Consider the following 26,118-nt stretch of genomic DNA (forward strand, 5'->3'; position numbering starts at 1 on the left):
GCCTGGCTAGCCAGAGGCCGGGCAGTCTGCGTACCGCCCTCGCCCCGCCCTGGTCCCGCCCCGGCCGGATTGGGATGCTCTGGGTGGGGAGCTCCGATCCAAGGCTGCGTGCCCCGGCCCTGGCCTCCCGGCCTGGGGACGAGGGGTGGGACTCCTGCATTTGGCAGAGATCTAGCAGGAGGGCTCCGCCGGCGTCGGACCTGGCGCTTGGAGCTCTTCCCAAGGGCCGCCAGGGAAGACGCTGAGCCTAGCCAGGACGAGGTGGCGTTTGGCATCTCTCAACCCTCTGGCCCGAGTACTGACTAGGGGAATAAAAGCGTTGACCGCGCAAAGAACGCTCCAAGCGGGGTGGGGGTGCCTTCTGCCGGCATTAGACAATGTCAGCACCTGCTTTCAGGAATCTCTTCTGCAGCATGGCAGTTGTATCTGACCTTCCACTCTGCATCCATACAAAATTTAATGCCAGTCCCTGCATGCTGGCGATGGTGGGCACGCCTGGGCATACTGGGAGGAGCCCTCCCCTGCCTGGGAGATGAATGGGCTGAGGTGTGCTGGTTAACTGGTAAGCTCAATTATGGGCAGGTTGGCAGCAGGCCGGCTGCATCTGCCCCTGGCTTCAGCATTCCTACTAGACAAGGGGGAGGGGGCAGGGCTCAAGTGTGAGGAGGGGGCACTGGCTCCTCCTAGGATTAGGTTTGAGCTACAGGGGGATTCCCACCTCCAAGGTCTCCCTCAGTAGTCCCTATTGGAGGCCTAGTGCCCCACCACCACCACCACCACCAGGCATCCTCCTCGGCTCTCCCACGCTCCCCACCACCAGCTCTGGGATCCTCACATTACCTGAGGGGGAGGCATTTGTGGCCCTGGGCTCCAGCCTCCATTCTCACAGGCAAGGGATATGTGTCCAGCTTGTAAGGCTGGGGTGCCTAGCTGGGCTAGTGAGTAGGAGGCATTTGAGGACATATAGTGAGGGCCCACCATCAGGATTCTTCCTTTAGGTCAAACATTGCCTGCCTAGAGATTGGGGTGGGGGGTAGGGTACCAGGCTTTGTGGACACACCCCCAGGGGTGTGTCCCTTAGACAAGGCAGAGGACAGCAGAATGTTGTAGTCTCTTGACCACTCTCTGATTCCTCCAACCCCTGTTGGGTCAATTCTTGGGCCCCCTTCTCCCTGGGCATCTGTTAGCTGGACCCAGAGGCCTCCCTTCCCCCCCTCCTCTGCAGCCAGTATTGTCCTAGGGCTACCTTGGCACAGCAGGTTTCCTCCTTGGCAAACCTGCATGACTGCCCAGTCTGCCCTCCCTCAGGGCCAAGACACTTTTGCTGAATTGACACTGTGACGGGGCCAGAGCTTTAAGCAGCAGCCCCAGTGCCCCAGCGACTTCTCAGACCCCCTGCCAGAAGCTGGCAGCCAGGTAAGCCCTCCTTCTCCTCCCTGTCACCCTCAGGGCTGGAGCCAGAACTGGATGGCTCCCAGAGCCTGATCATATCCTTCCAGAGACTGAGCCAGGCCTGGACATTGTCCCCTTGAGTGTGAGAAGACTGAGGTGGGGGTGAGGGGTGAGGAGAGGGAGGGCTGAGTATGGGTGTCAGGATGGGGGCAACATAGGCAGGGGCATAGTGAGGATGCCCAGAGCTGAGAGTCTTGGGAAAAGCACAGAACCACCCCTAGCCCCACATCTATGTTCCTGGCTGAGAGATTCCTGGAAGACATTTTTCCAAGAAAGGAGGGAGGCTGGTGTCTGGGCCCAGATCCCTGGATGGGCCTCTCTTACCCTGCTGTGGGGGATATCTTGGGTAAGTTGTCTCTTGGGGACTATTTCTGGCTTAGCCTGACTTGTACAAGAGCCCCCAGAGACAGGGCTGTCCCCACAGTAATGGGGACATCATTCAACCTCGCCAGCTTCCATGTGTACTTAACTGAAGGGTACTGGCCCCTCTCCCTGGAGTTTTCCTGTTAAGCAGGATTTGTGGAGACCTGTGAGATGGAGGGGGGACTTCAATGTTGCCCTCTCAGCCCCTAGGGCTAATGTAGAGTTGAGGGGATTAACCTGGGCCCTTTGGAGCAACCCTACCACCCCTAGGAAGCCAGTGAGATGCAAGTTGGGGGCCCAGAGTCAGATAGGAAGGACATAGCCAGATCCTAGTCCCTGATGGAGCATATGAAGCACCATGTGGGACCTACCAGGAGACAGGTATTGGTGATAATCACACCTTGGGTGTCCCCAGCCCTTGACTACCCTTATGGTGACTCAGTTGAAGTCACCAAGATCTGGGTGACCCGGCAGGTGGAGTGGAGGGCTGCAGCTGGGTCTGGAACTCGACGTGCCCCACCTTTTGACCCCTTCTCCACCAACCTGATGGGATAGTCCAAACCAAGAAGGAGGAAGGCCAACTGAGGCCTGATGTTACCTCAGCAAGTAGCCAGATGACATAGAACTTCCTGGAAGCTGTGACAAGGAAGATGCAAGAGTGGTTTTGGAACCTTCACTTGGAATAAGGAGGCATCTAGATACTCTATGGAGACAAAGTGTCCACTGAGCTTGCCCTGCAGGGGTGGGTTCTCAGTCTTCTGCAGGGCAAGGAATTGCCATGGGGCTGAAGGACACAGCAGAACATGGGCGGGGGATGTTCAAGGTATAGGTTCAAGACCTGAATTCAAATCCCTTGAGCCACTGTCCTTTGTTTAGTGTGTAACCACAGACATGGTAGGGAGTTGTGTTAGTTTTCTGTGGCTGCCATAACAAATTAGCACAAACTTGGTTGCTTAAAACAACAAAAATGTATCCTTTCACTGTTCTGGAGTGTAGAAGCCTAAAATCAGGCAGAACCAAGTTTCCACTAAAGGCCCTGGTGGAAAATCTTTCCTTACCTCTCCCAGCTTCTGATGGTCTCTGCCAATTTTTGTTATTCCTTGTGTAATGCATCACCCCAAATCACTCCAATCCCAGCCTCTATCATCACATGGCTGTCTTCCCTGACTTCACATGGCCTTCTTCTGAGGACACTTGTTACTGAATTTAGTAATACTACCCTAATCCAGTATTACCTCATTTTAGGTAATGACATCTGCAAAGACTGGTTTTTTTTTTTTTTTTTGTACCAGGGATTGAACCCAGGGGAGCTTAACTAGCTTAACTACTGAGCCACATCCCCCAGGCCTTTTTATGTTTTATTTTGAGAGAGAATCTTGCTAACTTGTCCATGCTGGCCTTCCTACCTCAGCCTCCCAAGTCTCTGGGGTAATAGTCGTGCACCACTGCGCCCGGCTGCAAAGATTATTTTTATTTATTTATTTATTTTTAAAATTTTTTTGGTTGTAGATGCACACAATACCTTTGTTTTATTTCTTTCTTTTTGTGTGGTTCTGAGGATTGAACCCAATGCTTCACACATGCTAGGCAAGCACTCTACCACTGAGCCACAACCACAGCCCCAAAGATTATTTTTAAATAAGGTCATATTTTGGGGGCTGGGGATGTGGCTCAAGAGGTAGCACGCTCGTCTGGCATGCGTGCGGCCCGGGTTCGATCCTCAGCACCACATACAAACAAAGATGTTGTGTCTGCCGAAAACTAAAAAATAAATATTAAAAAATTCTCTCTATTTAAAAAAAAAAAAAGATCAGATTTTTGGGCCTGGGATTGTGGCTCAGTGGTAGAACGCTCGCCTAACACGGGCAGGACCTGGGTTCGATCCTTAGCACCACATAGAAAAAAAAAATAAAGGCATTGTGTTTTATCCAACTACACCTAAAAAATAAATATTTTTTAAAAAATAAGGTCATATTTTGAGCTTCTAAGTAGACATGAACTTGGGTTGAGGGTGGTTGGAGCCACTATTCAATTCACTTACAGTAGTCTTTGAACCTTCAGTTTCCCCATCTGTAAAATGAAAAAAATGAAACGTTCATTTGGCAGAGGTGTCATAGGATTAGAGAAGCAATGAAGAGAGAGCTGGCACACAGCAGAGCTGCATGTGTGAGCTTTTTTACTAATAAATCTTCTACGGTGTGTATATGTGTGTGCGTGCGCATAGGGTTTGAATCCAGGACTTTTGTACGTGTTAGGCAAGCTACACCTATAGTCCCTCTTCTTCAACTTTATATGGAATCCACCCAGCTTCTCCCCAGCCCAAATCCATCCATTCAGTGTGTACTGCAGATACTCTAGAGACTAAAGGCAGACAAAGTAGGTGGCAGTAACAACTAATTTAAAGAGTGGTGAAGCTGGGATGGGGCAAAGGAGGGCTTCCAGAGGGCTAAGGTCAGAGTCTAAAGGAAGAGTGCCATTTCAGTAGCCTGCAAAAAGTCCTGGCGGGAGCACTGAGTGCAGAGGAATGGGCAGGCACCAGCAAGGCAAGAATTTATCTGCAGGGCAAAGGGGGCCTTTGAAGGGTTCTCCAATGGGGGAGGGACATGCTCAGATTTGCATGCTGAGCACTGGTGCTACATTAGGGAAATAGCATCAGGGTTGTGACCTGTGAATGAGAGTCACTAGGTGATTGCGGGGAGCCTGGGAGGGTCTAGGGGGTCAGGAGTGACTGGGAGGGGATGTATAGAGAGGAGCAACTGAAAGGGACCAGTGAGGATGCAGGAGCAGCTGCAAGGCTAGACTCTGGCTCATGTGGCCAGTAGAGGTCTGGGGAAGGCAATTGTTTAGCTCAGGTTGGGGCATGTCGACTTGGGGCGTCTGAAACATCAGCCAGAGGGGCTCAGTCTTGGATCAGCATCCAAGAGGTGAGGGAGGCAGAGGAAGCTCCGTGGAAAAGGTGGGGAGCTCTGGAAGTCCTGGTGAGCCAAACAGGGTGTTTGTGGAAAGTGTTGGGCAGTTTGGGCATCAGTGAGGTCATGGGGAGTGGTTGGTGGACAGGCAGGCTTGGCCTGTGACCCAGAAGGCCATGAGACAGGAGTAGCTTGGCTTTTCTGGAGAGTGGGCCATGTGAATGGGTGGGGGTTGGGTCATGGACAAGATTCTGCCTTTCCTCTCCAGCCTTCTGGAGCTCTCAGACACCGCAGATAATTACCAGGTGATGTGATAAATGCCACCTGGAGAGAGTTCAATGTCCCTGGATGGCCAGGAAGGAGGCACTTTAGGTCTCTGTTCTAAGCCGCTCATCAGCCAGGGACAGACCTGGTGTTGGAGCTGGGCCAGCCTCTGTGAGGCTTTGGAGGTAGCACATACCTCTTATAGTCTGAGCCCAGCCTTCTCAGCCAATCTGCCCAGTGCTCTTCTACTTACTCCTTTCCTGAGGCCAGAAAGGGGAAGGGAGCCCAGATCATGTGCCATAGGTATCTGGGGTCAGGTTTGAACCTGGGAACTCTGGAGCCCACTCCCCTGTCGTCTTGCCTCTGCGTTTTGGAAGTTGGATTTGTTCTACCAGGTGCCAGGCCGGCACTGCTGCTGGATGCTTGCAGGCATTAACTAGCTGACAATTCTGGAGGCCCATGCAATTGACTGAGCTCATCTCTGTCCTCACATCAAAGGTGGGTACTATAATAGGGAATGCTGTAAATGGTGCCTCAGGGCACAAGAGTTCTACCATGCTACAGTTAGCGAGTGCTTACCTTCCCCCTGCCCCGCTGAGTATTGCCCTTTATTGAGCTAGAACCTTCCTTCCATCTCTTTAATGTTATCTGTCTGGCTCTGAGATGCTATGGTCAGGTAGCCATAGAGTTCATTGGCCTCTGCTTCTCTGCTTTGTGGCTTCAGATGGTAGACAGGATCTGAGGCCAGGCCCAACAGAAGCAGGCTGACTCTTGCAGTCTACAGAAGGCATTACAAAGGGACAGGCCACCGTTCACGCCTGTAATCCCAGCGGCTTGGGGGCTGAGGCAGGAGGATCGTGAGTTCAAAGCCAGCCTCAGCAAAAGTGAGGCACTAAGCAACTCAGTCAGAATCTGTCTCTAAATAAAATACAAAATAGGGCTGGGGATATGTTTTAGTGGTCGAATGCCCGAGTTCAATCCCTGGTACCTTAAAGAGAGAGAGAGAGAGAGAGAGAGAGAGAGAGAGAGAGAGAGAGAGAGAGAGAAATTGGGGCTTGGGGCTTGATGGTAGGAAGAATTGCTGTCTTTAGAGGTGGTGAGCTCCCCATTAGAACAGGTATAAGATTCTGTGATTCTTAAGCTATTATGATATGTGAATTTAGAATCAGTTTTATTCCACCAGTTTACTAAGTATAAACATAAAATATTCATGAGATCGTGTCCCAGCAGTTGTGGAGCATGGGCAGGGGCAGCTTGCATCTGGATCCACCTGCTTTGCTCACTTACAGTGAGGCTGTAGTTCAGTTATCATGGCCCTATCAGTTCTACCAGCCTTGGCCCCTGTGGTGGCCCACCTGGGGCTCAAGCCTTGCCCTGCACTTCCTGGCACTCAGGTGCAGTCAGCTTCCTGGACCTGACAGTGAGATGGGGCATGGTGGAGGCTTCGATGAGATACCAGTTTCAGGAAGTGGTTTGTATAACCCTCCCATGTCATGGGTCACCGTGTCCTGCTGTGGCTTTGGGCAGGTCTCTCCCCCTCTTAGTCTTTGGTTTCCTGTGCTCACAGCATACTCCTTGCCCTTCCTAATACCTTATTTTTCTAGATACAAAGGTGGGACAATCCCAAAGTTGTTGGGACAGAAAGGTCCTTGGAAGCCACCGGGAGCCCATTTCTCTGCAGGGGAACTGAGTTGGCTACTGAGCCTCCCCCTGGACTGACTCTTTGAGCCTCTGTCTAGCCAAAGCCCTGGAAGTACTATGGGCTGCTGGTGCCAGTACAGAAGGAATGATTAGGAGATGAAAGGCATTGGGACAGTGGTTGAACTCTTCCCCCTCCCTGCCCCCAGGCCAGACTGGCACAGGAAGACTCCTCCAGGAACAAGGACACAGAGAGCCTAGCTCCACCAGACCCCACTCAGTGTCCTATCAACACTCCCTTCTTCCCAAGGCCTCTGTCTTCTGCCTGACTTCCAGAGCTGGCTGAGGAGCTAATGGGAACCTACCAGAGTCTTAATGAGTGAACCAGGGTTAATGGGTTACCCAGCATGGTGACATATTCACCAGCCTCCCAGGGCTCTCAAAGTCCAGACTGGCCTGGCCTTCAAGGTCTAAGGCTCCACCACCTCTTTTTCCAGCCTTGACGCCTCAGGGCTCAGGAAAGGACCAAAGAGGTCAAGAGGGCCTCCTGAGCACTCCCTGCTTCTCTAGAAATCTCTAGTTTTTGGCCTCAGGTTCAAGTGGGTCCTTTTGGTTCATATTTTCTCCCTTACCCACCCTCTGCTCTGAATGGGTTCCCAAGGACCCTGTTTTAGTGTCTGCCCCTCTCCCACAGCCCTCGGCTCCTCCTCCTTGTCTGATAACACTATCTTATTTCCAGTAAGGATAGGGGTCCTTAGGAGAAGAATCTGGATGGGCCAGGATTAGATGGGGGAATGAATGAATGAATGAATGAATGAGTTTAAGCCAGAGCTGTGCTAATAATGGCAGTTCTGGCAGGCAACAGACCCTATGTGTGGACTTTTATCTGAGGGCCTAGAGGCTTGGGTTTGCCAGCTGTGGGGACACTCACCGCATCTCACTCAATGGGCCAGAGCAGGTAAGGGCATGAGGGGAGGATCCCATCCTGTCCCTAGCCTCCTCCTTACTACTTTACTGCCCAGCACTATCCATCAGTATGCCTGCCCATACCTCAGGAGGTTAGGGAATTAGGAGCCAGGTGATAATCCCAGGCTTTAAGGAGGCCCAGGCAGGAGGATCCCAAGTTCAAGGACAACCTCAGCAACTTAGTGAGACTCCCATTCAAAATAAAAAATAAAAAGGACTGGGGATGTAGCTCAGTGGTAAAGCATCCCTGGGTTCAATCCCCAGTACCCCTCTACCCATACACAATAAACACATACAAAAAAAGGGGGGCAATTTAAGGGATTAGGAAAGACTCCCCTGGGTCATGTGACTACCTTTAGTCCAGGTGATCAGGATCCTTGGAGTGACAGCCCCTGTACTCTTCATCTGTAACCCAGAGAGTCAAGGAGAGGGCATGGTGTTTGGTGGGTCATCCTCTACCCATGAGCTGTGGAGGGCAATTTAGTCTCCTTAGATCTTGTGGGGTCTTGGATGCTTATATCCCAACCACCACTGGCTGCATTCTAGCTCTATGTGTCCCCATTTTGATTGGGGGAAGCTCACCTCCTTCCAGGGACCCACTGGCCTGAGCTTCCTCTTACTGCTGAAACCTAGCTTCATTCAGCCTCACTCTTATTGAGGGTTTGGGACTCCACCAGGCTCTGAGAGATCTGCAGCTGTCCCAGGTTACAAGGCCCCAACAATAAGATCAGGTACCAGCCCTCTTCCCACCTGGAATAGTTTCTGTACCTTTAAAGCCTCCTCCTACCCTAGACTGTCAGGGGGAGGGAGGGGAGGAGCTGGGCCACAGCTGGGACTCGGGATGTAGCTTAGTGCTAGTGTGGGACTGAGAGTCAGGTGAGCTGGGCATGTGTCTGGCTATGTCCCAGTGCTGTGTGACCCCAAAGCATGGCTCACCCTCTCTGAGCTGCTGGACATTGTAGGTGGGGGAGTTCAGGGAATGTGTGGAGGCTTGGGTTCTATCCCTCAGCTCTGCTATATGCTGGTCATGCTCTAGAGGAGATTTCATGGGAGACTCGGTTTACGCACCTGGTCAACAGGAGTGAACTGCGCTTCTGGGTGAAGGTGGCCAGGCTGCTGTGGACGGTCCCTCTGGGAAATGTACAGGTAGGCAGAGCCCTGGGTTCTTTGTTTCGCTTGGTCTGGGCTGGGGGCTTCTGTTTCTTGTCTGATAAGTATGTTCCAGACAGCCTGCTCAGGCTTTCTGGCTTGCTTTTCTGCAAATGTCTGGTGGATGTCACCTGATTCCTTGGAAGACGGCCTTAAGGAATCTGGCTCCCAGAAGGTGGACCTGGAATTTAAGAGGGAGGGCTGCAGTGTGGAGAAACAATCCCTAAGAGTTCTGACAGCTCCTGTGAGGGTGGTGAGCAGCTCTTCAGTGCAGCTGGAGCCCTGATGAAGGCTGGGAGGTGCTGTGTGCCGGGGCCATGCTTGCCGCACTCTGGGTTTTGGTTGTGGCTGAGAGTGGGGGTTGGGCAGGGCTCATTGTGCAACCAGCATTACCCAACACCTGGGGGCTCCTACCCACCTTTAGGTCACCCTAGGCACATATAGCTCTTTGAATAGGTTTCCAGCAGGTAGTGGTTATCAAGTCTTGAGATGAGTTTTGTTTTTCCAATTTGCAACTCTATTGGGCGGCAAGGAAGAAGATTCCAACTTTCCCAATAGCATCCTGACCAGGGGTGTAGCAGGGCCAGGGAAGCCACACAGGTCTGGTCTCATACCCAGGGGAGGTGACTCCTGCAGTGGGGGAGGGGATGGGTCTTGAGCCCACTTGCTGGGCCACGTGCCTCCCAGGGCCAGCTGACCTTGGGCAAATTGCTTCTGCCTAAGCTTCAGTTTCCTGTCTGTGAATGGGGTTAGGGCTGTGTCCTGTTTCACTCTTCTGGCTTTAGGATTGCATGACACAGCCTTTGAGCTAGGGATTAGCAGAGAAACTCCAGGTTGGCCATTCTGTCTGTTTTCTGTGCTCCCCTCTCTGCTGCATCTTGGGAATCTGCTCTGTTCAGCCTAGATTCAGTGAGTGTGAGTGGTGCCCGTGTGTGTTAGAGTCAGCATCTCTGGGTAAGTGGAGCCTGCAGATTCCTGGGGACAAGGAGCTCAACACCTTATATGCACAGCTGTCTGGGGAGGGGCATAAGGAACTATAACTCAGAGATCTGCTGCTCTTGGTTGAGGGCCCAGAGAGAATGGGGTGTATTGCCCAAGGCCTCTTGGGCTGGACCCACAGCTGCTGTGGTTGAGACTTCCTTGGTGAACTGGTCACAGACATGCAGCAACTTGGGGCAGGTATGGGATGGCAGGCTTACATTGCTGGGCTGCATGACCTTGGGTCAACTCTGGTTCTCTCTGGGCCTTGCCTTTGTAGGCTGACCTGGTGGTTCCTTGTGCCTGGGGTGTTAATGTTCCTGGACTGGTGGTGGAACCGGTCTGGACCTTGGCACCTCTAGGCCATGTTCCAGGGACGCTACTTTGGTATCCAGCAGCAGGGTGTGGTCTCTTGGTTACAGGCTCTTGTCTGGTGCCGGGAGTCAACCCCTATTTCACTGCCTCAGGAACCATCTCTGGGACACCCTGTCTGGCTCTGAGTTTGCATAGAGGGAACAGGGACAGGGCAAGCCAATGGACACTACCCTCTGGAGGAAATTGAATCTAAGAGAAGGGAGCCCCTTTTCCAGGTTCAGAGCACCTCCCACCTCCTGCCCAGGGCCCTCCCAGGGCTGCATGAACTTTAGTCACCTGGTGACAAGCCGAGTCACTGTGACTTTTTGCTGCCATCCCACCATCCTTCGGGCCTGGCTGGACCTCTAGCAGAGGATTGCCTGTTCTAGACCCTATTCAGATGTCTCCAACTGCCTCCACTGGGATGCTAGTTGCCCCCAGCTGATCTCTTGCCCCCTCTGGGATGAGGTAAGGACATGGATCCTCAGTCCCTACTCCCTCTTTCCTGCCTCTGTGTCTTGGAGATGCCCACCCCCAGATCCTAATCCCCATCCAGAGGCCCCCTGAGGAGCTCTGCAGGGGTTGAAGGCGTGGCCCCACTGCTTGGGGGCAGCCATTCTGTCGCCAGAACTTTCCCAGGCAGACAAATTGGCTTTTTCCTCCCTGCGCGCGCACCCATGTCCAAAACTATCTTTTGAGGAAGAGGGGGGCTCTCTCCTGGGCCCTTGCTGCTGCCCTGGGTCTCAGGTAAACCTACCAGGGTTATAAGGAGGGGGGGTCTGGGTCTGAGGCCCAGTGCTGTATCTGACCCACTCTCTAGCCTCGGTTTCCCCTCCTGAGACTGATTTGGGTGAGAGCCAAGATTCTGGGCTTGAACATTCTTTCAGAGAGTCTTTGAGAAAACTTGGGGGTGGAGGGGTGGGAAATGGAAGCCTGGCTCCCCAGCAGGGTGTCTTCCGCTGAGCTGGGGACATCTGCCTGTAGGGGGTTGGGCCAGCCCTCCTTGTCACACTGTCCTGGAAGAAGGAAGAGGGCTCAGTACCACCTATTCCCCTCTCCAGGCTCCCTGAGACTTGCTGAGTGCCCTAACTTGGCCACTGGGTGCCCAGACAGATGGACAGGGAAGGCTGGAACATGTATGCCAGGGGATCACAGCTGGTCTACCCCAGGACCCTGAGGGCAGTCTCAGCTCACAGCCTCAAGCCCAGAAGAAATAAAGCCCAAGATGCTCAGAGAGAACCAAGGCTGTGTGGGCTCAGGGATGGGGCTGCTGCTGACCAGGTTCAGCCCCTGCCCCACCCCCACCACGATGGGAATGCTCTTTATCTGCCATAGGTGATAATCTATTGCTAACCCTACTCCCAAAGCCCCTTGGAACTCCCAGCATGACTTTTTCATCAGGTTCCTGACTAGGGTCTAGGGTACCTGTGTGCCTAGCAGGCCATCAGTCCTGGTGAATGGTTAGCCTGTCTCTTGGACTGTGAGGCTTTGTTGGTTGGCACTTTGGACAGACTGAACTCTCTGGATGCTTTTTGCAGGATGAGTTGGTAGGAGGCATAGGGAGGAGGCTGGGTGGAGTTCAGGTCAGGAAGAGCTGTGCCTGGGTTCAGGCCATGCTGTGCAATGTGGAGAGAAAGGCTACTGTGACTCCTAAGGGTACATGGGGTAGGAATCTGCATGACTGCCTACTGGGCCCCCTGCTCAGGGGCTCAGTTTCCCCCTCTGCATTGAGGACTTGTAGGCTCTTTCCCAGACCAGATGTGGGGGCACATGCTATTTATTATGCCATCATCGCCCTTCCTGCCAAGCCTGGGAAGGGAGAGCCCTTTCATGCTAGTATCAGAATGCTTCCCTCAGGTGTGAGGAGGGAGCAGGAACTCCAACCTTAGGTTATCTCTGGACACTCTGTCTGGCTTTGAGTTCAGATACTCTGAATAGAGGCAGGGGGAAGCAGGATGGGGGGTCAGCCTGGGGCTCCCTGGAGGGGCTCCCTGGTAGATGCCGCCCTCTGGAGGGAAAGTCTGGAAGAGGGGAGCCCTCTGCCTCTGTTACCGCACCACTTCCTTCTTGTTGGCATCACACGCCTCGCTTGCTGCCAAAGTCACAGGGACTCTCAGGCTGTTGTTGTCCTTCCCAGTATAGCCTAGAAGGAAATCATAGGGGAAGTGTGTAGCCAGTAAGAGGCCCACCAATGTCCCCTGTGCCATGTACTCCTCTTGGGGACGTCCCTCAGTGCAACCGTGATAATAATTATAGTCAGCAATTACTTAGCACTTCATACATTCGAATCCACTTAATTCACAACACCACCCCTGGCAAGTAAGGCCAGCATTGGACAGAGAAATGACTTGCCCAACCCCTGCAGCAGGTGAGTGGCTAGTCCAAACACAGAGGGGGACAGTGCCATTTGTCCCTTGGCCCCATTTGTCACGCTACATTCTCACCACCTAATACTAGGCTTGGGCCCTGTTCCCTCCTTACCCTGCAAATTCTCTGGGCTGCGCCTGGGAGAATTCATGCAGACCTCAGCTGGAGTCAGAGAACTAGCCTGAGGTGGAGCTCCGCCCTGAAAGGGCAGGGCCTGTTTCAGGTCCGCCCTAGTGATTTTCAGAAGCTGGAGGAGACTGCCTGGTTGAGGAGTCTCTAGAGAAGATTCTGTGACCATAGGCTCCTGTAGAGCGGGAGTGACACCCCAGTTGTTTCTCCAGCCGCTTTCAGTCAAAATCTCCCATCTTTGGAGGTCACCTCCCCAGGCAAGGCTTGGGGCTCCCACCCTCTGTTGGACGGTAAGTCCTGACCCTGTGGTGGTTGGTCTGCTGATTTCAGGAGGAAACTGGGATGTCCTCTTGGAAGGCACAATGGATACTGAGCCCTGTGCTCTGTGGTTAGCCATTTGGGGGACCCATGGATAGTATCAGGTCTGAGTTAGGATGGGGGACATAGAGGAAATGAAGCCAGGCCCATCTTTCTTGGAACTCCCCCTTAGGCAGTGGAGACTCAGCAGCTGTAAGGAGGTAGACAGAGCATGTGAGGTCTGAAGGCGTCCATATTGGAGATGAGGTCTTCACTTGAATGATCAGGCAGGACTTGGGAGGACAGAGATGGCATCCAGAGCTCCTGGCAGAGGGAATGGCCTGGTCAAAGGTCTGGGGGCTGGACAGCCTGCATACATTCTTGAAGGCTGGAAGGAGACACAAGGCTGTTTCTGAAGCTTGACTTTAGACTGTGCCCTGTCGGGGAGGAGTCTGGAAGTGTCCAGGGCTGGGCCTGACCCTGTTCTTCCCCCTACCTACCCTGTATGGCAGAGCCATGAAGAAGCGGTTCGTGGTGCTGGGCCTGTTTGTCGTGGTTCTGGTACTTGTCATCATTGGTGTCTGCCTCTGGCTGCCCTCCAGTTCCAGGCAGCCCGAACATGTGTACTCCAGGGCAGCTGTGGCGACGGATGCTAAGCGCTGCTCAGAGATTGGGAGGTGAGCAGGACCATCTGACCTGGAGCATGGCATGGGGTGGTGTGGGCACACACAGAAGACACCCATACAGGTGAACCTGGGAGAGACCCTTGCCCCTCCAAGACTCAGTTTCCCCATCTATAATCAGGCTGCCTGAATGAGGAGCTGCCTGTCCTTTTTTGGATCCTCTCAGTAGCCTCTGGTCAGGGGAGAAGGAGACAGTGACCACGAAAGCAGGGTGTTGATCTCCCTGGGTTCCCTCTTGGAGTGGGTCCCTTTTCCCAGTTCTAAGAGGATCTATCTTTATGGATAAACCCTGCCATTCTATTCTATTTTAGATTCCTAGCTCACATTATATATAAAGATAAAGACTTGAACTAAAAAAAAATGTTATTAATAAAAAATAACGGTTTTCTTTTCTTTTCAAGTAAGTTATGCACATTTGTTTGCTTGGAAAGGAGGAAACTATAGGTCTTTAAAATTTCTATGCATGTGGTGGCATAGAATGTAATCCCAGCTACTCAGGATGCTGAGGCAGGAGGATTGCCAGCCTTGGCAATTTAGGGACACCCTATCTCAAAATAAAAAAGGATTGGGATTATAGCTCAGTGACTTGGGTTCAATCCCAGAACCAAACCAAAAAGCAAATAAAAAACTCCTATGAACTCCTCTTCCATTTTTCTTTGGGTAGGGTGACCAGGTGAAGATGGACAGGAGGGTGGCAGAGTAAGCACAGGGGCTAGGGAGCCCTGGGTATCTCACCCTCCTACATGCTGCTGGCAGGGATGTTCTACAGGAAGGAGGCTCAGCAGTGGATGCAGCCATTGCGAGTCTGCTGTGTGTGGGGCTCATGAATGCTCATAGTATGGGCATCGGGGGTGGCCTGTTCTTCACCATCTATAACAGCACTACACGTGAGTACCTGGGATTGGGGGGGAAAGTGAGTGGCAGGAGTTGTCCATCTCGGGGTGGACTTGGGATGGGAGTTGCATAGCTGAGTGGTCCCTGAGTTCCCTCTTGGAGAGGGATTGGGGTTGGTCTGGCCTGCCTACCAGCTTCTATTTTCAGGAAAAGCTGAGATCATCAATGCCCGTGAGGTAGCCCCAAGGCTGGCCTATGCCAGCATGTTCAACAACTCCAAGCAGTCTGAGGAAGGTAAGCTGTCTCGTGGGCTTAGGGTGTGGGTATAGAGCCAGGATGGGCCACTGGGAAGTTGCCTCACCTACATGAGCATGCCCTTGTTCAGGGCCTGGGGACAGCTCTGGCACCTCTCCCATCCTTTCCTGGCCCCATGACACCCTCTCATAATGACTGGTTAAACGATCATCATGACGTAGGGGAAGGACAGGTTCTTCTGTTATTTCTGCTCGGGCCCTATAGGGCCAGGTCGTGGTTATATGTGGAAAAAATCATCACAATTTGTGCTCTACTGGTGGGTTCCACATCCAGGGATTCAACCAACTGTGGATAATGGAAAATATTTGAAAAAAAGAATTGGGTCTGTACTGAACATGTTTTGACCTTTTCTCCTTGTCATTATTCCCTAAACAATACAGTATAACAACTATTTACATAGCATTTACATTTCATTAAGTACTATAATCAAGAGATTATTTAAATTATACAGGAAGATATACGTAGATTATATGCAAATACAACATCATTTTATATAAGGAACTTGAGCATTCATGGATTTTGGTATCCTTGGGGGGGTACTAAACTGATCCCCCATGGATACCAAGAGGTGATTTCATTATTATAACAGCTCACATATTCAGGGTTCACTTAGGCCAGTACCCTGCTCAATGATTTTCACTGATGAGCCCCTTGTCTCGTCCCTGTATAATTGGGAATGGGGTGAGGATGCTGGATCAATTATTGTTTTATAGGTAGGAATGCTGAGACCCAGAGAGGTCATATAAACTACTGAGATCACACAGCTGGGAGATTTAACCCAGGCTGTCTAATCCTATGTTTTTAATAGGCATTCCATTCATTTCATGCATTCATTTATTAATTTGTGGGGATATGGGGCAGAATTTCTCTTTTCTAACTTGGCCATAAGTGGAGAGGAAACTCCCAGACTCCACAGGTAGTTAAGGGGAAGCCCGTGCCCACCCCCAGGGGCACCATTCAAAGAAGGTAGAATGGATAGTGACATAAGAAATTGGATTTAAAAAGCCAATCCAAAAAAACCAAAGGGTAAATGTTTTCTCTGATATGTGGAAGCTAACCCACAATAAGGTGGGTGGGGAGGGGGAAAAATAGAGGTTCAGAGGATTAGACAAAGAGAAATGAAAGGAAGGGAGATGGGAGAGGAATCGGAAAGACAGTGGAAAGAATCTGACATAATTTTCTAATGTCCATATGTGAATATACCACAGTGAATCCCACAAATGTATACATCCATAAAACTGGGGCCCTAATCAGAATAAGATATATTCCATGCTTGTATAATTATATAAAATGGACTCTTCTGTCATATATAACTAAAAATAATGAATTAAAAAAAAAAAGAGTTGGAAGGGTGGAGGAGTGAGGCACCCTGACCACAGCAAGATCTGATGCCTTCGGGGAGTCCTATATGATATTCTTTGAGCAGCCTCTTTGGATTCCTCCATGACATGGGTAGTCTTTGATTTTTTTCTTAATTTTCACTATATTTTTATTTCACTATAAGAAACTCGGAATGTGTAGAAATGACATTACTCAGCATATGGGAATGCTTGAATCTTATAGATTTGGTATCTTGCAGATACTTAAAATTCACTTACTTAACAGGGATTCCTTGAGCCCCTCTTACAGTGTCAGGCAGTGTCCCAAAGCTGGGGTAAAACGCAAAGACAAAATGCACTATAGCCTGGAAGACTGAGTGATCCAGGTGGAAGGAGAAGGCGTAGAGCCCCGTAGGGAGCCAGGGAGGCTGCCAAGAGACCCAGGAGGAGGAGGAGGACAGGGATCCAAGAGAATGGCCTAGGTTGTGTGGGACTTCACAGGTCACTGTAAAGCCCCTCTCTTTTGTCTAAGTAAGCGGGGAGGCCCTTGAGTATCTGCGTGCAGGAGAACAGATCTGGCTAATGGTTAATGGGACTGCTTGACTGCTGTATAAGGAGAAGGAGGCCAGCAGGGACCTGTCAATAATCCAGGGAGGCTGGAGGATGGTTGGTCATGGGTGGTGCCAAGTACTCCTGGAAGATGAGGGTCTGTGATTTGCTGACAGTTTGAGTGGAATGTACATGCAGGGAGTCCTGGATGACCCCAGTGTCTTTGGTCTGCACCTGGATGGACAGGGTGGCCCTCACAGAGACAAGCAGGGCTGTTGGGGAGTAGATTTGAGTAGATGCTCAGCAGCCCCGTGTGTTAAATTTGAGATACCGGTTTTGAATGGGCAGGTGGATACTTGGGACTGACCGTCAGGGGAGCAGTACAAGCCAGAGGAGGGTAAATTTGGGAGTTGTCAAAACAAGTGGAACCTGAAGCCCAGAGCTGGGAGGACATCATCAAGAGAGAGAGGAGAGGTGGCAGGAGACAGGGCAACAGACGAGGGGACCAGGGGAACCAGGAAGGTGTCTGATACAGGGGTGGCTGGGGAGGAAAGGGTGATGATCCCAAGTAAGAATGATAGGCCGGGTCTGGCAGCATGAGGGCCACCTGTGAGCTTGGCAAGCAGGGTGACATAAAAACCCTGATTGGCCTGAGGTCAAGAGAAGACTTTCTTTTTAAAGGTGGGAAGAAGTGTATGCTGGGTGTCAGATCTTCTGAGACGTGATGATGATCTTCTAGATCATAGCAACCTGGCTTTCAGAGACTTTGGGGCAAGAGAGGCAGCTCTAGAGCTGCAGCTGCCAAGCCTGGGCATAACTAAAAGGACTTCCATCACCTCAGTGGTAAAATTTGGGGGGTGCCTGGAAGCGAGCAGGAGGCCATAGCTGTGCCTTTCTGGGCAAAGCTGTCTGGATTTGGGCATAGCACGTAGGTAGGCATTGGGCTTGTGGGGAATGAAGCTCAGGAGTTTGTTTCTAATTGACTCGTGGGTTCCTTGAAGGTCATAACTGGAAGGCAAGGCCCCTTATAGTTAGTTAGATGGGGAAACTGAGGCCCAGAGAAGGGACTAGGCAGAGATTAGGACTCAGGAGAGTAGAAAAAAGGAAAGAGAGCCCTTTTCTTGGGACTAAATCAGCCTTGAGGGTTACCTGGGCTTGAGCTGAGTGCAAGTAATACCTGATTTTACTTTGGCACATTCTAGTGGATCCCAGGAGTCTTAAGGAACAAGAAGTCTTGTGGCTGGGGGTAGTTTGGACTGAGAGATAGGAAGGGGTCTGGCTTCTCCCCAGTTTCACTGAGCAACTATAAGCCTGGCACAGGATTTTAGACATGGAGACACTGTGGAGACAGACATCTAACGTTGGGACAGCAAAACACGCCACATGTGCTACCAGCTCCCTATCCTGTGCCCTGCAGGACTCCATGGGCAGGACTCCATCCCTATTTGATCTGTACTCTTCTTTGTAGATCCCAGATATGATCCTAAATATCCCTTTCCTTGGGCTGGGGGTATAACTCAGTGCTAGAGCACTTGCCTAGCATGTGTGAGGCTCTGGGTTTGATATTTGATACCTAGCAACACACACACACACACACCACCTTTCCTTCTAAATCTCGCTAGCTCTATCTGTAAAATGGGTCGGGGAAGATACTTGGGATGCTGCCTTTCAGAGATCCCAGTGTCCTCTCCTTGGGGGTCACTAACCATCTCTCTCTCTCTCTTTCTTCTCAGGAGGGCTGTCAGTGGCAGTTCCTGGTGAGATCAGGGGCTATGAGCTGGCACACCAACGGCATGGTCGGCTGCCCTGGGATCGCCTCTTTCAGCCCAGCATCCAACTGGCCCGCTATGGCTTCCCTGTGGGCAAGGGCTTGGCAGCAGCCCTGGAGAAAAAACGGGATATCATTGAGCAGACTCCTGCTCTGTGGTATGTCTGCAGGTTTGGGCCTGCCTGGGGCAAAGGCAGGGCAGGCAGGGCCCAAGGATCCTGCAGACTGGGAGGGGCTGATGGAGCTGTGCTCTGCTCTAAGGACTTGTGACTAGGAGGGGGGCACGAGGGCTGAGAAGATGCAAACCCTTCCCACTGGGTGTGGGGACACATTCCAGTCTTGGTTTGAGGACCCTAGTGAAAACTATGGTTGACCATATGACCTGAATGGTGTGGGATACTAGGAGCTCTGAGCCACAGGGCCAGCTGCCCACCTGTGGACAGGTGCTGCTCATTCTTTGTTCTCCTTTCCCTGAGAACAAAGAGAACCAGGCAGGTGGAGGAGTGGGTCTAGCTGAATCTGCCACACTGGCTGCCTCACTTGAGCTCCCCCTGCTCCAGCAAGATTTTCTGCCGGGATGGGAAAGTACTTCGGGAGGGAGAGAAAGTGACCATGCCACAGTTGGCCGACACATACCAGACGCTGGCCCGAGAAGGTGCCCAAGCTTTCTATAATGGGAGCCTCACAGCCCAAATCGTGAAGGACATCCGGGCGGTTGGTAAGTAGGCAACCTTGGAGGCCTGAGTGGAGAACCCCACAGTAGGAACCTTGACCTGAGTCCCACATCCTGAGGCTTCCTCAAGGCACCAGATTCTCAGGGAGTCCTTGGTAGGGTAGGGTCAGCAACAGTCCATGTAGGTCCACAGTTCTTTGTTTGGTCAGAGAGACCATGCAGACAGAAGAGAAAGCCCTTCATGGGCTTGATGCAGGTGTAGGCAGGAGCTGGGGATACACAAGAGGACCCAGGAGGACTTCTTGTAAGAGGTGGCAGCTGACCTGCAGATGGCTTTGTCAGGCAGAAAGAGGAAGGGATTCCTGCAAAGGGCATAGTATGTGCTAAGTCCTAGAGAGAGGCAATTTTGATTCACCAGGAAAGGTCATAAAGGCTAAGGGTAGGCTTATGAGAGAAGTGTTGGAGGGATTTTGTGGGACAGGCTGTGAGTGCTCAGTTATGGCCTTTTTCATGTTACTTTTGTCTGTTTCGTGGAGGAGATTGATTAACATGTTCCTTTACTACTAATGCCAGAAATTAGGCTGTAAATTCTCTCTTTGGAGCCAGTTCCCTGTAGAATTAGGAGCCTCCATCTACCCATTTATCAAGGGAGGAGAGGTCCAACATGGGGAACGTTGGGAACAGACATTCTCCATTTGGAAAAGACCCTTTGTAGAAATGGGTAAAGGTGGGCCAGGAGGCCAGTGAGTCGTGCAGATTGAGGGCAATGGGTCTAGACTGGATGTGGGTGGGTGGTGAGTACCATTATGAAGAATAGAGGACCTGGGCCCTTAAAGAATAGACAGGACTCCTAGCTTGATGGCCCTGTGGCTCCTCCCCACACCATGGTACAACTCTATCCTGCCCAGTGGTGCCACCCAATACCCCCATATGCAGCCCTGCTCCCCCATCCCCACTACGGTGCAGCCCCATCCCTGTGTCTACCCCTTTGCAGGGGGCATTATGACAGTTGAGGACTTGAACAACTACCAGGCGGAACTGATTGAATACCCGCTGAACATCAGCCTTGGAAACTCAATATTGTATGCGCCTAGTGCCCCGCTCAGTGGGCCTGTGCTGGTTCTCATCCTCAACATCCTCAAAGGTAAGCAGTCCCACCACAGCCTCGCTGAAGGGCTCCACAACACTGCCTCTCCTTCCCTGAACTTCATCCCTGCTGCATCCTCTGCCAAGGCCTCCCCAGCCTGCTATTAAGTGCATGGCTCACCCTCTCCTGCAGGAGGCAGTGTGGGGTGACCAGGGCTGTCCATGATGGGCAAAGCTCAAGGGCTGGAGGAGAAGGGAAGAAAGGAATTCGGGGAAGGGGAGCCTCGCCCAGAGGGTTCAGCTGGTAAATCTAAGTGATCATCTGTGACTTTGTAGATCTTGAGCCTCTGGCTGGATGTGTGAGGCCCAGGCTGGGCAGTGGGGCGGGGAGCTTGCCTTGTAACAGCTTTCTGAAGTGGCCGCTGATGTTGACTATTTAGTGTTCCCTTCGTAGAGTTGGGAAACGTGGCTTAGGGAGACATTAATCCTTTGAACATCTCCATACCCCTGGGGCCTACCAACGTGCACCTGGTTCTGACCAACTAGGGTATAACTTCTCTCGGGCAAGTGTGGAGACCCCCGAACAGAAGAGCCTGACATACCACCGCATTGTGGAGGCCTTCCGGTTTGCCTATGCCAAGAGGACCCTGCTTGGAGACCCCAAGTTTGTTGATATGACTAAGGTAAGGGGCTGGCCTATAATGGGCAGGGTCTTGCCATAGAGGAATCAGGTGATCTCCCTGGGGCACCTCAGCCTTGTGCACGTTTTCTGAATCCACTCCTCCCACAGACTTTGATTGTGGGCCTATTGTGTCCTGGAATTGGTTATTCCAAGCCCTGCAATTTCTGCTCCATGGAGTGCATAGTATGGGGAGGGCTGGGAAATAGACTTGACAAGTTGGCAGCCCCTCTCTAGCTAAACTCTAACTCAAGGGCTTTTGCACATGCTGTGCCCTTGGCTTGGAAGATTCTGGAGTGGTCAATGCTGAGGTAAGGAACATAAGGGTATGTTGTAGCCCTCAGGAATAAGAAGGATGTGCAAGAGAGGTCAGGAACTAATGTAATGCTTTTCTGATCTCCATGCCAGGCCTGACCTCACCTGGCCCCCTCATTTGCCAGATGCTTCCGTTCCACACTGGGCCTCTCCTGGAATCCCTGTCATGACCCTTCCTGCCAAAGGCCCTCATGTTCCTCCTAACCCCTGCATTTGGGCTGACCTTGCAGATCCCCTCACACTGACCAGGAGGGGACTCAGTTTTCTCTGGTGTCTTCTCTTTTCCAGTGAACATTCTGTACTACACGCCCTGCAATTGCCACTGCCACCACAGCCATTGACCTGGCATCTTATCTCTCTGAGAGGACAGAAGTCACCCTATTCTTCCTCCCTCTGCCTTCCCTCCTGCTGGCCCTTCTGTCAGGCCCATCTTCTCCTCCTTCATTTTAATTTATTTTTTATATGTTTACTTTATGATTCTGGGGATTCAACCCAGGGCCTTGCATGTGGTAGGCAAGCACTGTACAATAGACACACACCATGGAGCCATATCCCCAGTCTGTCTCCTCTCCCTTTAGGCCCTGTCCTTCCCCGTTCCACTCCTACACTCCTAGGTCTCCAGATTTCGCCTCATTTTCTTCTTTGGCTTTTCATGGCAGCATCTCACATAGTTCACCTCTTTCTTTCACTTTTCAAATTCACACCTATACAATGAAAAAAAAAAAAAAGAAAAAGAAAAAAAAAAAAACGGAATTGGGAGTCAGTGGTAACATGTGTGAGGCTCTGGGTTCAATCCCCAGCACCACCACAAAAACAAAACAACAAACAAAAAAACCCCAGATGTGACTGTATACCTGTTTTCTTTCCCTTGATCCCCCGGATGTAGATATTCTGCTCTCTTTCTGTCTTCTCTTGTCCCCTGCCCCCCACTCTCCATATCCATGTTTTTGAGTGATTAAACATGGGTTGCCTGTGTCATATTTTAGATTATCTCCTAAGAGTGAGGATTTATACATACTGTGGCAGCCAGAAACCTGACATGGAAGCCACGTAACCTATTAGCAGCCCATGTCAGAACTTCCCTGAGGGTCTCAATTGCACATGAATTGATGGTCCAAATTCCATCAATTCATGTGCAATTTGGCCATGATGTCTCTCCAGTCTCTCAACCTACAAGAGACCCCCTGGATTGGTTTGTTCATAAAGCCTAGGGCAATTATCTCAAAGTATGTCCCACATCCCAAATTTGTCTGTTTCCATAGGAGTAGATTTGGGCTGAACATCCTTCCCTTGCATTGGTCAATTAATGCACAAGGGTTGCCCAAACCCTCTTGAGGCATTTTTCTTGCTCCGCTTCCAGGGGCCCTTCCTCTCTGCTTCCCCCTCAATTTCCTCTTCTCTGTCTACCTTTAATCCTGCTTTGGGGACGTTGGCCAGGCTTTCATGGCTTTGAACAGCTTCCTGGTGCCAACATTATGTTTATCTCTCAGTCTGACCTTGCCCATGAACTCTACATACCCATGCTCATGGGTCCACCCACCTGAGTCATGCTCTTCAGTGTTTTGATGGACATGTGTCCAAACTCAAGCCCTGATTGTCCCAGACCTGTCCCTTCTGCAGTGTTTATCTCCCCAGTTAATGGCCACTCTGGGCCAAAGACCTCAAGGTCATCCTCTCTTCTTTCTCATGGTGGGGTGGGGAGTGAGTCACCATATCTCTCTCCTAGTTATTTACAGCCTCTCCTTATCTCCCACATGGACAGCAGAGGGACCGTGTGAAAATGCCCCCCAGCAAGCTCACTCCTCTGCCCCAGTCCTGAGTGACTCAGACCAAAAAAGCCAGTTCTTTTTGAACCTATGAGGCCCTGTGGAATGGGCCTCAGCCTGTATCTTTAACCTCTTCACCCCTCATGTCAATTACTCTCTGCCTATCACTTGCCTCAGGGACTTTGCCTCATTCTGGGCTCTGTTCAGATGTCACTCCCTTTAAGAAGCCCTCTCTGACCACTCTTTCCATACCTCACCCTTATCCATCCCTCTTATCTGGCTTCTCATTTCTAGCACTTTCCACGCCTGCTATTGTTTTTGAACTGCAGGGACCTTTGTTGTCTGTTCCTTGCTGATTCCTCAGCTCTGGGCATATAGTACAACTCCATAAATACTTGCATTAATGATTGAATGTGGCAAGAATCTGGAGTCTTGGGGGATGGACAGGCAGTCAGACATCCAGAATTGTTGTTATGCAACAAAGACAGGCTAGAGAGTCAATGAGATGGGGTCACGTGGGATGCTGGGCCTATTGCCTGGGCCCTGGGAAGCCCCAGAGGTTTTAGGGTGCAGATTACTTAGGTTAGACCCGTGCTTGGGCTTCCTAAGATCTGCTAGGACAACCCTATGTCCTGCACCCTGCCCTCCCTTCCCACTCTCTCAGGTCAGCTCTGGGTCTCTGACAGGTGATCCACAACATGACCTCTGAGTTCTTCGCTAACCAGCTCCGAGCCCGTATCTCTGATGACACCACTCATCCAGCCTCCTACTATGAACCTGAATTCTACACTCCTGATGATGGAGGCACTGCTCACCTGTCTGTGGTTTCAGAGGACGGCAGTGCTGTGTCTGCCACTAGCACCATCAACCTCTAGTAGGGGCTGTGGGGCTATAAGGAGGGGCAGAGCTGGGGGTGGGGATTGAGCCAGGGGCTGCCTGTATATCCCATAACTGGGGCTCCCACTTTTATATTGGGAAATAGAGACCCCACCTGGTGGCATGCCCTAGCTGGGCCTCATAGGAAGCAAGCCTGGGCTGGGGTGGGTGGACAGGAATCTGGCAGGGCCTGGCCAGGCTGGGCATAGCTCTCTGACCTGGCCCATTGGCAGCTTTGGCTCCAAGATCCTTTCTCCAGTTAGCGGCATCCTGTTCAACAATGAGATGGATGACTTCAGTTCCCCCAACTTCATCAACCAGTTTGGGGTGCCTCCCTCACCAGCCAACTTCATCAAGCCAGGTACAGCGAGGAGATCCTGAGGCAGGGGATTTAGGTTGGGAGAGAGTTGGTATCCCGGACACCAGCTGACCACTATATCTGTCCCCTCCTGTGGGCCACAGGGAAACAGCCACTCTCATCTATGTGTCCGTCGATCATCGTGGGTCAGGATGGCAAGGTCCAGATGGTGGTGGGAGCCTCTGGGGGCACGCAGATTACCACGTCCACTGCATTGGTATGTGCTACCTACTCACCCTCCCTAACCCTGTGCCTGGACCAAGCTCACACTTTACCAATTCCCTCACCCCCAGGCCATCATCCACAGCCTCTGGTTTGGCTATGATGTGAAGCGGGCTGTGGAGGAGCCCCGATTGCACAATCAGCTTCTGCCCAACACCACAACGCTGGAGAAAGACTTTGATCAGGTGGGCTGGGGGTTGGGGAAACTGAGTCACTGTGTGGAATCACAGGGCATTCTGGGCTGGAGGCCTGCATCTTCTGAGTGGACAGTGGTGGGTGTCCGCTGCCCAGGGCAGATGGTCCTCACACCTGCTACCTGGGTCGTCCTGAGCCCTTATGTAATGAGAGCTAAGCCACCCGTTCTAACAAGACCTCATGGGCTGAGGTATCCCCCCATAACTTGCTCTTCTTGGTCACTTGGCTGGAAATGGCACCATCTGGCCCTGTGAGGCCCATGACCACACAGGAGTGGTTCAGATTACATCTGGGACCCTGATGAGGTCTCCCTTTCCCCTCTTCTCTGCAGGCGGTGGCTGCAGGGTTGAAAACCCGGCACCACCAAACCGAAGTCGCTTCCACCTTCATCGCTGTGATCCAGGCCATTGTCCGCACAACCAGTGGCTGGGCAGCTGCTTCAGACTCCAGAAAAGGCGGGGAGCCAGCTGGCTACTGAGTGCTTGAGATGGGCAAGACTGACCAGCAACCCAGGAACAAGATATTCACCAGAGCCAAGAGTGGGACTTTGGAGGGGACGTACTCTCCCTAGGAGTGACAGAGCAATGCAATAAATGGGGGCTCTGTGCCAGGCTGTGGGCAGGCAGCCTTGCTGGCCGGGCTCCCCACTGCCTGGGTCTCCGTGTCTTTTGTGTGAAAATGGAGCCATCTAGCTGGAGGAGAATGAACAGACAGGATCTGGAGGTCTTTGCACTGCAGGTTGTGGAATGAACCTCAGCTGTTTTTTGTTTGTTTTTCTTCAGTGCTGGGAATTGGACTCAGGGCTGTTCTACTGCTGAGCTACCATCTCAGCCTTTTAAAATTAATTTTTTTGAAGTACTGGGAATTGAACACAAAGTGGCACTCTGCCATTATATGTTATATCCCCAGTCTGTTTCTAGTTTTGTTTTGAGATAGGGTATAATTTGCCCAGGCTGGCCAGGGAGCTAAGCCACCTGTTCTAACAATACCTCATGGGCTGAGGTATCCCCGCAACTTGCTCTTCCCTGGTCACTTGGCTGGAAATGGCACCATCTGGCCCTGTGAGGCCCATGACCACACAGGAGTGGTTCAGATTACATCTGGGACCCTGATGCGGTCCTCCCTTTCCCCTCTTCTCTGCAAGGCGGTGGCTGCAGGGTTGAATACCTGGCACCGCCAAACCGAAGTCACTTCCACCTTCATTGCTGTGGATCCTCCTGCCTCAGCCTCAGCCTCTGAGTAGCTGGGATTACAGCTGTGCCACTGTGCCTAGTAGCCTTTTTTTTTTTTTAATGGACACAACACCTTTAATTAATTAATTAATTTGTTTTTATGTGCTGCTGAGGTTCGAACCCAGTGCCTCATACATGCTAGGCAAGCGCTCTACCACTGAGCCCCAGCCCCAGCCCTCAGCCTGTTTTTTAGTAGGAGGAGAACCTGATGGGTGGGTAAGTGGAAGAGCAAGAGGCAGTCCCTTATCAAACACGGTCTTTTCCCATCTTGAGTCCCCAGGATTAGAGGCCATTCCTCCCCTTCCTTGGGGCGGGGCAGTGGAGAGCAACACTTCCTAGTGTTGACCACAGTGGGGAGCCCTGGTTCTGACATCAACTTGGG

The 26,118-nt window shown here is 51.7% G+C and overlaps 1 protein-coding gene across 1 annotated transcript; it reads left to right on the top strand.

Annotated features, from left to right (window-relative positions):
- The first annotated feature begins 11,386 nt into the window (after positions 1–11,386).
- On the top strand, positions 11,387–25,160 carry Ggt1 (gamma-glutamyltransferase 1). Its single transcript, XM_015500312.2, has 13 exons — positions 11,387–11,408; positions 13,379–13,543; positions 14,306–14,436; positions 14,591–14,677; positions 18,300–18,492; positions 18,895–19,052; positions 20,002–20,151; positions 20,640–20,776; positions 23,540–23,727; positions 23,963–24,090; positions 24,192–24,304; positions 24,381–24,494; positions 24,836–25,160. Exons 1-13 carry the CDS (start codon positions 11,389–11,391, stop codon positions 24,980–24,982), a joined length of 1,731 nt encoding a protein of 576 aa, XP_015355798.2. The 5' UTR covers positions 11,387–11,388; the 3' UTR covers positions 24,983–25,160.
- The last annotated feature ends 958 nt before the right edge of the window (positions 25,161–26,118 follow it).

The sequence above is a fragment of the Marmota marmota genome, unplaced genomic scaffold (genome assembly GCF_001458135.2).
Source record: "Marmota marmota marmota unplaced genomic scaffold, marMar, whole genome shotgun sequence".
In the NCBI taxonomy this organism is placed as follows: domain Eukaryota; kingdom Metazoa; phylum Chordata; class Mammalia; order Rodentia; family Sciuridae; genus Marmota; species Marmota marmota.